Below are 13,013 nucleotides of genomic sequence, written 5' to 3' on the forward strand. Positions count from 1 at the left end.
CACAGATGTGGGTTCAAGTCCCCATTTGGCCACTTCCTTGCTGTGTGACCCTAGGCAAGTCACTTCCCCTCCCTGGGCCTCATTTACTCATCAGCAGAATAGGGATAAGAATAGATATCTCCTGCAACTGAGAGGATTCACAGGGACAAGGCATACAAGGCACTCAGCACCACGCAGGGCACACAAAAGGTGCTCAGTAAAGGTTGGTTGGTAGCTCTTTAGGAGCTGCCAAAGCCTGCTGACCAAGGGCCCCAGCAGTCCAAGGGCGACACGCTCGGGGAGCAAGAATCCTCACTGGCAGGAAGAACGCTGGCGCACACGAAGCAGCAATCCTCTCGTTGTGAGTCACAATATTTGCTGCCTGTCTCCGAATGCGAGACTCAGCCAGAACTGGGGGATTTTCTGTGAACTGAGGCTGTGAGGGTAGGTGTTAAATCCACAACTGGCTGGAGAGGTTGGGAGCGGCTCCAAATTCGACTTGAGAAACTGCCATCCTCTGCCGGCAAAGACAGTGCTGCTGACTTGTGACAGTCTTTTCGGAGAGTTAGTCGGGAGGCGGGAAAGCCATGGGCACTAGCTGCATTTCTCCAACAGCAACCCAAAGGGGTTCCAACCTAGGGGGTTTGCACAAACCAGTGTGCTGTTCTGAGCTTTCTGGGCTCTGAGAGACACCCTACCTTTCAGTTTAATAAGACACTTAAAACATGAATATTTGTTGAACACTTACTATGTGCCAGGCATACTTTCTCATTCAATCTTCTGGAAACCTCTATCGGGTCGGTACCGTCGTTATTCTCATTTTCCAGGTGAGGCGATCACAGCCTACAGAGGTGAGCAGGCTTGCTCAAGGTGGCAGAGGGTGGCAGAGTGGGAACTCTCAGCCACCATGATGGCATTGGAGGCCTGGGTCTGTGGGCCTTGACTCACAAGTGACCATAGGGGTCATCTAGCTGTGTCCTCAGCCCTGGCAACACATCAAAATCACCTGGGAGCTTTTTAAAACTACCAGGGAGAGGGTCCTGCTGAGACCAATTACGTCAGAAGCTCTAGGGTGGAGCCAGGTGTTCCGGGGTGCTTTTAAAAAGCTCCCCAGGTGATTCTGATGTGCAGGCAGGAAGGAGAGAAGGGGTAACTGCTGGAAATACAAATTGCCTGCAAATGTGCTATCAGACAGGTGGCCAGGAGTGCGTGAAACTGGATCCACATGGTGGCTGTGACTGGGGCGAGGCGAAGGGCTGTGCTGGCCAAGGCCTGCAGGTGGCCACTTCATTGGGGCAAGCGTGACAGGTCGGTTTCTCTCTCTCACACACACACACACGCACACACACGCACGCGCGCGCGCAGGCTCTACAGCTGCCATGGGCAGCTATGGAAGCCTTAAGGAGACTCCCAGGACCACCTCCTAATGGCCGGAATCAACATCATCCCCGAGAACAGTGCCTCGCAGCCCTGGGTGCTCATTAAAATTGTCTGGGGAGCTTTAGAAAAACACCCAAGCCGAGGATCCACCCCTGACCAAGCACATCAGAACTGAGAGGAAATAATGAGCCAGAGCCTGGAAGGTGAGGCAACAGTGAAAAACCCACTGCCATCAAGTCAATTCCAACTCATAGCAACACTACTGGACAGGGTAGAACTGTCCCATAGGGTTTCCTAGGCTGTAACCTTTACATCTTCTCCCGAGCAGGGGCTGGTGGGTTTGAACTGCTGACCTTTCGGTTAGCAGCCAAGCACTTAACCACTGCACCACCAGAGGCAATGGTAGTAGCAACAAACGTGCACGGGGCCGTGCTGTGGAGTCAGACTGTCTGATTAGCTGTGTGGCCTTGGACAAGTTACTCAACCTCTCTGAGCCTCAGTTTCCTATCTGGAAGATGGGGACAAGTCTAGCAGTTGCCTTCCATGGTTGGGGTAGAGATTTAAAGAGATGATATATGTACAGTGCTTAAAACAGTGCCTGGCACAAGGTAAGGGCTCATAAAGAATTAGCATTATTGTTTTCTGCATTGTGTTTTGAGGCGTGGCAGACCCCCATCAGTGATGCTGGGACCATTTTTACTAGGTAAGCCACTGCAGGCATCCTTTCTATCATATCACACTGCTGGCAATGACCCAAGGCAGAGCACGGAGAGAGGACAGGCGTAGGGGGCAGAGCTCAGTAGCTGCTCTTAAGCCCAGCTCCGTGCCACCCTCCCCCTGAAGACACTGGGAAAGGCGCCAGCTGCCCCCTAGTGGCCAAGGGCAGAAGTGCATGGAGCCAATTTTAAATCCTACCCCAAAGCCAACTTTGTGCCCTGCCTCTTGCAGATCTGGGGCTCCCAGAGCTGGCAATGTGCTCAGCTGAGAGGGTCTTCTGATGGGTTCTGCCATTTCAGAAAGAGCCAAGCCAGCAGTAAATAAAAAGTTCAAACAGGGCCAGGTAGGTGCCAGGCACTGGGCTATGAGCACTTAACCTGAGTGTCTGTTTTCTCCACCCAACCAATTTCAGAAAGAAGGAATGTTCTAGGAGCTACAACAGGCTTTTGTCTATGGCTTACAAAAGTCTGTGAATGGATGGGTGCTGTGATCTCAGGGACAGGAAGCTTAAAACTCCCCTTTTTAGGAAAGCAGCCTGGAGCCACGCTGTAAGACCAGGAGCCCGACAACGGCATGGCACATCTATTCCTGCCCAGCAGAAGCCACCTGTGAAAACCTCCCAGGACTCCTATCCTGTCCCCAAAACACAAGCAACGTAATGCAAACCCCTTTATTTACTTCAACTCCTGAAGAGTTCTGAGGAAAAAGGGCTGCAGCAGGGACAGGAGCACGAGGCAAACGGTATGGGTGGTCTGGAGTCCACTGGATCCTTGGCCTTCTTCCTGGACACAGAGGGAAGCCCTGTGGAATCGAGAGCTTTTTACTCCCCCTTTCCATCTTTTCTGCAGACTGCTCAGGTACAGATCGGAGGAAACCGCAGATCCGTCCCGTCTTCAGCCAACGCTTGAACCTGTGCACCTGGCATGGATGGAGCTCCCAAGGGTAGAGACCACTGCTGGACGCCCCCTGGAGGAGTCAAGGTCCAGCTGGCGAGAAGGGCAGGCCCACAGGAAGGGTGCGGGGAGGTGTGAGGCAGCTACGCACGGTGCTGAGTTATTGGAACAGACTGAAGGTGTGCTGGGAGGATGGTTGGGCAAGCGTCACCCTGCTATCCAGGGCGGCTTCCTGGTGGAGGTGGGAGGGGTCTGGGCCCTGGGAGGCAAGTAGGAGGGTACAGGCAGAGGGGACAGAGAAGGCACGCTGCTGCAGAAACCAAACACCCTGCATCTGAGCATCCAAGTCAGCCAGGAATCTTAAAGGTGAAGGCAGAGGCCCAGAGCAGATGGGTCTGTGGGAGCTCCCAGGAGGATGGCAGAGCAGCTCTCCTGCCTCAGGTCTCAGAGGACCCCACGTGGCCCGGCTGCCTGACCTGCCCAGAGAGCGTGCAGAATGCAGACAGAGTCTCCCCGGTAGCCAGTCCACTGCAGGTCCTGCAGCCCCACTGCTGGCACTGGAGGCACACCACCACAGGAAGGGCATCACAGAAGAGCTGGGGCGCCCACTGGCTGGCGGAGGCCAACTCCAGCACCCAGAACCCAGGAAGTGGCTTCCTGGAGGGGCTGCAGCACCACGGCTCATCTCAGAGGCCATCCAGGGCTTGCCGGATGGGGGCGTCCAGGGAGGTGGCCAAGTGGACAGAGACACCAGGGGCACCGATGCTGGTTTCCCAGCAGTCAAACCCGCAGCCAGTCAGGGCCTGCTTGGTGGCCTCCACTGCCGGCTGCTCCACATCTGGGGGAGGGAAAGCAGCAGGTCACCACTGGCACTGTCAGTACCCTCGGAGAATGCCCATCCCTGCACAAGGGAGAGGCCCTGAGATCAGGTCTTCCTCCTGCCCAGCTCTTCCCAGCTGTGAACCCCACCCCACCAACAGGGCAGGGCTGCTCAGGGAGGCCGTCTGCAGCCCCTCCATGTGCTGGAACGTGAGCCTGCACCCTCCCTGGGGGGCTTATGAAGGGACAGTTAAAAGCACAGGCTCCAGGCCCACTACGATGGCTATGGTTAAAAAAATGGAAAACAACAGGTGCTGGAGAGCGATTCCTGACCAAGGATGTGGAGAAATAGGAACCTTCGCGTTGCTGGTAGGGCCGTAAAATGGTGCGGCTGCTGGGGAGAGCAGCGTGGCGGTTCCTCAGAAAGCTGAACACAGAATTGAAAGCAGGAACGTAAACAGATACTTGTACACAAACACTTGCTGCAGCACTATTCACAATACCTAAAAGGTGGAAACAGCTCAAGTGTCCATCAACAGATGGAGGGATAAACAAAATGTAGTACATACACACAGTGGAACATTACTCAGCCATAAAAAGGAATGAAGTACTAATACATGCTACAACAAAGATGGATGTTGAAAACATCATGTTGAGTGAAATAAGTCAGTCACGAAAAGACAAATATTGTATGATTCCACTTACGTGAAATATCTAGAATGGGCAAGTGTATAGAGACCAAGGTTGATTACTGGTAACCAGAGGTGAGTGGGAAGGAGGTGGAAAGGAAGACACACTGTTTAGGGGACAATGAGCTTCTGTTAAGGGTGATGAAAAATCTGGAGGTGGATAATGGTAATGGTTGCATGATATGATGAACACAATGCCATTCAACTGTACATGTGAGAAATGTTGAGATGGCAAATATTGTTAAATGTATTTACCACAATTAAGGAAAACAAATAAATAAATAAAAAGCACAGGCTCTGGATTCACACAGACCTGTTCTCACCATTTATTGACTGTGCAGACTCAGACAAGTGACTTCACCTCTCTGACCCTCAGTCTCCTCATCTGGGAATGGGACCAATGATACCTACCTCTCAAGGGTTACTGTGAGAACCTTAATGAGACCATGCAGTAAGTGCTTGGGACAGCACCTGGCACATCACACACACCAGAAATGTGAACTCTCATCATTGTCATCGACTCCACACTAGGAACCAGCCATCAACCAGAAGTGAGGAGGCGGCCACCTCCTGAGGCCTGGGAGTCACCACTGCAGGTTAGGGGATACCTTTGGGGCCAATGGGGGGCTCATTGCAAAACAAAGGGGTAAAAAAGGATGAAAAGAGGAAGGAGGAGGAGGAGATAAAGAGGGGGAAACAGAGCAGAGAAAGGAGACTAGAAAGGAGTGGGCAAAGAGCAAAGGAGGAAACAGAGGCAGATGGTGACATTTAGTGCTGACTGTGGGCCAGGAACAATCTTGAGACCAGATGTAGTGGGCAGGGTGGCCTCCCTGGTCACCAGCACAGGGGGCTTCCGTGAGCCCAGAACTCAGTCTTGCTCTTTCCCCAAAGACCAATGGGAAAGAAACCACTTTGTTTTGTAGCACAGTCAATCCCTATCCCGGGCATGTCAGCGAGAGCAGGCGATGTGAGGCTGATGTGGGTGGTTGCAACATTTATTTCTCAGGTGTGTGAGCAGGCTGGCAGGCAAAGAGGCAGTAAGAGTGTCCACCACAAAACAAGCCCCAACCACTAGGCCAGCCCTGTGCCAGGCTCTCTAACTGCATTTTTCTCCTTGACTATGATTAACAATTTTGCAAGCTAGTTGCTGTCACCCTCATTTTACCAATGAGGAAACAAAGGACCAGAGAGGTTAACTAATTCGCCCAAGGCCACAAAGCAGAGACTCGTTGACAAGCCTCTTCCCTACCCTGATCCCAGGCTGGCGCCCCTGCCCGTTCCTGGGTACCTGGCTTGAGGAGTGTGATGCCACAGCCACCACCGCCTGCTCCAGTGAGCTTGCTGTGCAGTCCGTGAGCCATGGTCACCCGGCAGAGCTGGTCCAGCGAGGCGTGGCCCACACCGAGGGCGTTCAGATGGTGCTGGTTCATGTCGATGAGCTCCTAGAGGAGAAAGCTTAGTTCCTGCTTGACCTACCTGAGGCTGACATCCTGGGCCCACTGACAGGCCCGTCCCTCTGGACAGCTGCTGGTTTGGGACAGCAAATGGCCATGACCATCTGCATACGGTCCCCCTCCACTGGTAAAAGAAATCCTCCGTCCTGCAGGACTCCCCATGGGTTTTGGATGGAGCTGAGCTCACCTTCCACCATGGTGGTAAGCACATGTCCCAGGCCTGGCCACAGAAACCCTCTCTCTGGCCACAGTGATAGGTCGGATGTGGGCATGTGGCCCAAGCTGGGCTAATCAGAACCCTCCCAGGGTTTTTCTCTGCTTCTTTCCCCTGGAATTGCTAAAACTGGTTGACTTCACACACACGCTGCCGGAGTCATCTTCCCTGCCACGTGGTTAGAGATTACATGAAGATGGAGAATAATTCCCAACCACATAGTTACAGCCCCTGGATCCAGCTATGCCTGAATCTACTAATCCCTGGTCTTCTCAGTTATGGGTATACAAATGCCCTTTCTGCTAAAACTTGGTTGAGTTGGATTTCTGTCATTTGCAAGAGAAAAAACATCTCAAATAATATGCCCTCCGACAGCTGCCTCAGGGACTGATTTTCAAACTAAGAACTCGGTTTTAGTCCCAGCAAGCTCATGAGTGGGAGAAGTAGTTAAAAGCTTGTCTAGGCTTCTTCGATTATGCATAATAAAATTCCTGTTCTCCTGAGGATCAAGCGAGATGCAGGTTGGTGAAATAATAAAACTAATAGTTATCACTGCCCAAGCATCTTCTATTCACATTTCATTTACTCTGTCAGTGTTTGCCAAATGCCTACAATATGCCAGGCACCATGCTAGATGCTGGGGCTGTAAAAATAAGCCCAGTCATGGTCCCTGCCATCAGGAAGTTAAGAACGTGGATCTGGGGTCAAGCAGGCATGCGTTTACATCCCAGCTCTGCCACTTCTTGGCCAGTGTCCTCGGGCAAAGCCCTTCTCTCCAAGCCTTGGTTTCTCCCCTTGTAAAACAGGGATCATAAGAGTATCTACCTCATTGCCGTGAAGCCAAAATGAGGCAAGTCTTTCATACAATGCCTGGCACAAGGTAAGTGCCCTGTAAACACAGGCTGCTGTTAGTATTTTATAGGTACGTTACCATCGGCCTCATTTTACAAAGAGGGAAACTGTGGCTCAGAGAGGAAAGTGACTTGCTTAAGATCACCGAAGCCAGTAAGGTGCCAAGCCAGCTCACATCCACACTGCCTCCAAGTGCTCTCGGCATCCCGGCTCCCACCCACTTCTGGGGAGAGCACTGCGTTTGCAGAGTGTGGTTCAACAGTGTGCTGTCTGGATCCCAGGTACTGTGAGCGCCTGTGTGCTGTGAGGGCTGCCAATTACTGAGATATCTCCGCTGAGGCCCACCTGGCTCTCCTGCCCTGGGGACGGCCATGCGGGCAGAGTTGGGTCAGCCCTCCCCTGCATCCCTGCCTACCACGCCCCAGTACTTCTGACAAACGACCAGACAGGCATGATGGCCCGGTGGCAGCCCCGTGGGCTGGATGTGAGCGAAAACTTCTGGTGGCCTCGCTCTGTGCCTGAGCGCCAGGTGTCATGCTGCCGAGGCAGGTTCCAGATACCTGTCACATTCTGATCCAAAATCTGTCAAGAATTGGATGACAGGTTATGACACAGGAGAACAGCTCGCTGGTTTGAGCGCGAAGCTGTCCGGGAGCCGAGCTGTGCATTTCAGAGGCTGCCACAGCCAAAAATATACACAATGTATAATCAACGTGCTGTTCTGTGGCATTCTCTGGGGGCTCAACAGGGTATATTTTAGGCAGTACTCTATCATTATTAATTTCCGACTCAGGAGGACTGTGTTGCCTCTTTTCTACGTGAAAGGAATTGAGAGCCAGGAAGGCAAATGCTGGGGGATGGAGGCAGACGGCTGGGAGAATGAGGGCAAAGGCACAGGAATTCAATGGTGCCCCTGCGCCTGGCCCATAGCATGTGCCCATTAAAGATTTGCTGAAGAAAGGAATAAATAAGTCAGTTTGACCCCTGGCTCAGCAATTCACAAGCTGAGTAACCTTGGAGAAACTCACTTTCTTTAGGCCTCTGTTTTTACATCTGAAAAACGGGAACAATATACTTGCTTCACAGGTAGGCTGCTGTGAGGATCAAATGAGAAACTATGTGTGAAACTGGTTGGTACAGAAGCAGCTTCCATTCACTACAGGGGCTGCAGACTCAACTGCCTACAGGGGACAGGGAGGCACCAAGCAATGACTGTAGCAGCCTGTGGGTGAAAGGTTAGGGAGTGGTGAGGATTGCGGTGCATTGGAGCGCACAAGGCCCCTCTCAAGGGGGCAGCCCTTCTGCGACTCCAGTGGATGGCTGCCACACGGCCACGTCGGCTTGGGGTCGCCTGGTCTTCTGATTCTTCAGAGGGAGCCAGATGGCTTTTCAATGTCAGCCCACATTCACCAGCCCATGACCCTGATTTACTGAGCTGGTGGCCCACCAGGCCCTGTGCTGCATGCTCGGTGCATCACCCACCGGATCTCACTGCATTCCTAGGACTCTCAGTGAGGCCAGCAGGGGTGGAGCCAGGATTCAGACTCTGGTCAAAAACAGAGCCTGAAGCCTCATCTTCTCCGCTGGAATTACGCAAATAGTAGCAGTTAGGGTTACGACACTGAAAGAAGAATTTTAGAACACATCTGACTAACAGCAGGCAATTGATAAATATTTGTGGAATGAATAAGTAAATGCAGTGAGCAAAAATAGCAGGAAGAGGAGGCCAGGTAAGAAATCACTCCTGGACAGAGGGAGGGCTGTATGTCAGCAATGTCCCCGACTACCTACATGGCCCAGCACGCTTTGAACATGTGACCCCCAGCTGCCATCGCACTTACCCTACCAGGCACTGCCCTGCATATTCCCTCATATTTTGACTCAGAATCACCTGGGAAGAGGCTTAAAGGTAAGGCACACTTGCTCACGCACAGACGCATGCGAGTGTGGGCCCAGGCGGGGGATGCCGACCCCGCAGGTCAGAGGCAGGGCCTGGGCCGCTGTGTTCTAGCTCCTGGGGGTTCTGAGCCACAGCCTAGACAGCTGAGTAACCCTGGATCCTGTGCACAGACTCTTACTTCCAGAACAAGGTACTGCTCCGGGGTCGGGTCAGCCGCCATCTCTCCCAGCACCCGCTCGCACTCCAGGGCGATGGCATTTATTGAGGTGAGTAGTGGGGCCACGATCTCTGGGAACTAGAGGGGAAGGAAAGGTCTGTGAGGCCTAGGGGCAGGCCGACACCGGACAGCTGCCCAGCAATGGGGGTGGGGAGTGCCCACATCCTATACCCATCCTCTGAGGAACTCTCTTCTCTTTCCGGCCTGGTCTTTGCCCTGCCCGGCTACCCTGACATCAGGAGATGAAATCCTTCAAAGCCAGTGTGTTTAACTAGCCAGATCACTATTCTTTCAGGAATCCCTGTCCCGCCTCCTGGCTGAAGTGAGGCACAAACAGCACTTTTTTCTCTGCCAACACCACCAGCCCAAGTCTCCCTGGGCCACTGTCCCGCCCCTTCCCCCCACGCCCCCCCGCATCAGTCCAAATGTGACTTGTGGCCTGCCCTGAAACCCGCCCAGGGTTGGACAAGGAGTACCTTGATCAGCCTGTTCCTGACACCGGCCACAAGTGCCTTGGTTCTGCGGGGCACTTTGGTGTTGGTCAGCAAGATCTTCAAAGCCGGGGGCCTGCAGGGCGAGAAGAGTACGGTCCACACTGACCCTGAAGCCCAAGGAGCTGGGCAGGACTTGGGGCAGTCCTGGACTCCACTCTCCCACCCTCCCCACTTTCAGAGGAGGGAGCAGATGCCAGGGAGGAGCTATCCCAGAGAGCTGGAGACAGGGCCGGGGCGTTCATGCTGGCCAGCCCAATGTGCCTCCACCAACTGCAGCCACCTCCCCATTTCAGCCCTTGAGTGGACAGGCACCTTCCCTCACCTCTTCATTCATTCATTCAACTTTGAGCACCTACTATGTACTCAGCACATGTGAGGAAACCTAGCTCAGTCTGGAAACTGGGGGAGGGAGGGGAGCAGGGAGAAGGTCCGGGGAGACTTTCCCCAGTGGGATGTGTAAGCTGAGAACTGAAGGAAGAATAAGAAGTGACCAGGGCAAAGGCAGAAAGTGCAAGTATTCCCAATAGGGGAACAGTTGTGCAGAGCCTGGAGGCAGTAGAGCTGGCACATTCATGGGATTAGATGCTCAAAGTGGCTGTAGCAAAGATACAAGGGGGGAGGCTGGCGAGGGGCCAGGGTCAGCTGTGTAGACTGTGCCAAGAAGCTGGAGTGGGGGGTGCTGAGGTTCAGAAAGAAAAACCAACAGGCCCCAGGATGGATCCCACAGAGGCAGTGCGGGGGGTTGGGGGGATGCCCAGGTTAGCTGGTGCAGGTGGCACTATTCACAGGGGAGTGGAAGAAAGGAAGGGCAGGGGCCCTGCCTCGATGGAGCTGCGCCCAGCGGCCCGGGCATGAAACCAAATGTGGCTACAGGGAGTTGGGTGTCCCAACTGATGGGCCCAGGTAGGTGGACAGATGTGCCCCGAATGTCCGTAGGAGGTCAACTTGCCAGCATGACCCTGTCGTCCTCTCCTGCCTCCACCCTAGGTGCCTTATAATTCCTCTGCACGCCATGACCCCAACTATCCTTGGGGTTAGCTATCTTTGGGGACTCAAGCCACCATTTCCCATCATCCCAATGTGCCTTTCGGTATGCTGTAAACTGGGGCGGAGGGCGGGGAATGGGGATGAGCTCTGGCCCGAGAAGGCTAGAGCTGGGCAGACCCCTCAATCCCTTTATGTGCTTTTCGTTTCATGGTTTCAAGATTGTAAAATCCAACTGGACTGGGAACGGCTGCCAGAGCCGGCTTTATCTCACCGCCCAGAAGCCCATGAAATTAATATCGATTCTCAGCCTTGGAGGCTGAGTCTTTTTTTTTTTTTAAACTTTACAAAAGATGAACATTCTATTTGGGTTTTTTCTTCCCTTTAAAGACAAGCCGTTCTTCAAAAGGGCAGCATTCTGGGAGGCCACAACTTGATCCACTTCCAAACAATGCATTTCTCATGGAGAAGCTCCACGCGTGCTATGGGGGCAAGGGCTCTTTTGAAGCCATCCATGGGATTAATGTGGAGCCCGCCCTCCCAGCTTCCCAAAGGACCTGCCATCTGCTCACAGCATTGCCTGCAGCAGGCCTCGAAGGTCACTTTGCTCTGTTCCCCGTCCGTCAGGATGGGAGGGGACTGTGCAGTGTGTCTTCATCTTTCTTAGACAAGTCCTCTGCCAACAGCCCACCACCAGGCCCATAACCCTCCAAACCCAGGGCTCCTACAACATCCAGTGACCACCGAGGCCTAGGATTTGTCAGTACTTATGTGATCTGGCTGTCTTTCCAACCTTCTCACCTCCATATCCCCCCAGCCCTTCTCAAACACCAGCACATTTCTGCCTCAGGGCCTTTGCACCGACTGCTTCCTCTGCCAGGGACCCACTCCACCAGCTGCATGACTCTTATTTCATTCAGGGCCCTGCTCAAATGTCACCTCATCAGAGGCCTCCCTGATAACCCCATATAACCAGCTCCCTTCTCTACTTTTTAGCCCCTCGCCCTGTGTTATGGATTGAATTGTATCTCCCAGAAATAAGTGTTGGAATTCTAACCCTAATACCTGTAAACATAACTGTATTGGAAATAGGATTTCTTTGTTATGCTAATGAGGCCATATCAGTGTAGGGTGTGCCCTAGACCTAATTACTCCTGAATAAAAAAAGAGCAGAATAGACACAGAAGCAAATACAAATGGGGTGGGGTAGGGGACACACGACAGTGGGGGGTGGGGGTGGTAAATGCCATATGAAGATCTCCATGGAACTGAGAAACACCAGGGCTGCAGAAGCTGCAAGAGACAAGGACCTTCCCCCAGAGCCGACAGAGACTTTCCCCTAGAGCCAGTGCCCTGACTTAGGACTTCTAGCCTCCTGAACTGTGAGAAAACAAATTTCTGTTCCTTAAAGTCACCCACTTGTGGTATTTCTGTCATAGCAGCATAAGGAAATGAAGACACCTGGCTGTATGTTTCTTAAAGGCACTTCTGACTGCCTGATCTGCTCTTACAGAGCAAGTGATGGGCTGGTTGTTTCATCCCAAGAGTGAATTCCATGACGGTGGGCCTTTGTCCTGTTCCCTGCTGCGGCCCCTGTGCCCAGCACATAGTAGGTGCTCAATGGAATGAGTGAGTACATTTGGTCAGCACAGAGCTAAAGCACTTTGTAGATCTCGCTTTCTGATGTCATTCTCAGGATCCTCGTTAGGTAAGTGAGGACACAAGGCCTCAGGAGAAGTGACTGGCCCATGGTCACCTAGCTGGCAAGTAGCAGAGCCAAGAGCTGGACTCAACCTCAGGCCTGCCCTGCTGACCCCACCCTCTGCTCGTAAGACCCCATACTACTGAGGGCTCGAGCCCTCTGCTGGGCCCTCAATGCCCACCACCCGCTTCCTCACAGGAGGCTGGACACCAGATGCCGAGGCCATGTCTTAGTTGGTTTTCTCTCCTCAGGGCCCAGAATGGTGCTTAGGATACAAGTGGCTCTCAGAAAAAACTGAGTAAGCCCTAATACACAGCATGAATAGGATACAAACCATAACTAACAAGGCACAGACACCAGAAGAGAAACTAAGTAACTGGGAGCTCCTAAAAATCAAACAAAAGACTTCACCAAAAGAGTAAAAAGAGAACCTACAGACTGGGAAAAAAATTTTGGCTAAGACATATCCAATAAGGGTCTAATCTCTAGAATCTAGAAAATACTGCAACACCTCAACAACAAAAAGACAAATAATCCAATTAAAAAATAGGCAAAGGATATGAACAAACACTTCACCAAAGAAGACATTCAGGCAACTAACAGACACATGAGGAAATGCTCACAATCATTAGCCATTAGAGAAATGCAAATCAAAACTACAATGAGATACCATCTCACCCCAACAAGGCTAGCATTAATCCAAAAAACATAAAATAATA

The 13,013-nt window shown here is 52.5% G+C and overlaps 1 protein-coding gene across 2 annotated transcripts in view; it reads right to left on the minus strand.

Moving 5' to 3' along the window:
- Positions 1 to 3,655: 3,655 nt before the first annotated feature.
- Positions 3,656 to 13,013, minus strand: part of MVK (mevalonate kinase) — a 47,010-nt gene continuing 37,652 nt past the window's right edge. For both annotated transcript variants that reach the window (XM_023733727.1, XM_004378987.2), the window contains 4 exons: positions 9,591 to 9,681; positions 9,076 to 9,192; positions 5,766 to 5,919; positions 3,656 to 3,807 (listed from right to left, as the gene is read on the minus strand). In XM_023733727.1, the coding sequence (XP_023589495.1) occupies positions 3,656 to 3,807; positions 5,766 to 5,919; positions 9,076 to 9,192; positions 9,591 to 9,681 (514 nt within the window). The remainder of the gene's footprint in view (positions 3,808 to 5,765; positions 5,920 to 9,075; positions 9,193 to 9,590; positions 9,682 to 13,013) is intronic.

The sequence above is a fragment of the Trichechus manatus genome, unplaced genomic scaffold (genome assembly GCF_000243295.1).
Source record: "Trichechus manatus latirostris isolate Lorelei unplaced genomic scaffold, TriManLat1.0 scaffold00061, whole genome shotgun sequence".
Classification (NCBI taxonomy): Eukaryota; Metazoa; Chordata; class Mammalia; order Sirenia; family Trichechidae; genus Trichechus; species Trichechus manatus.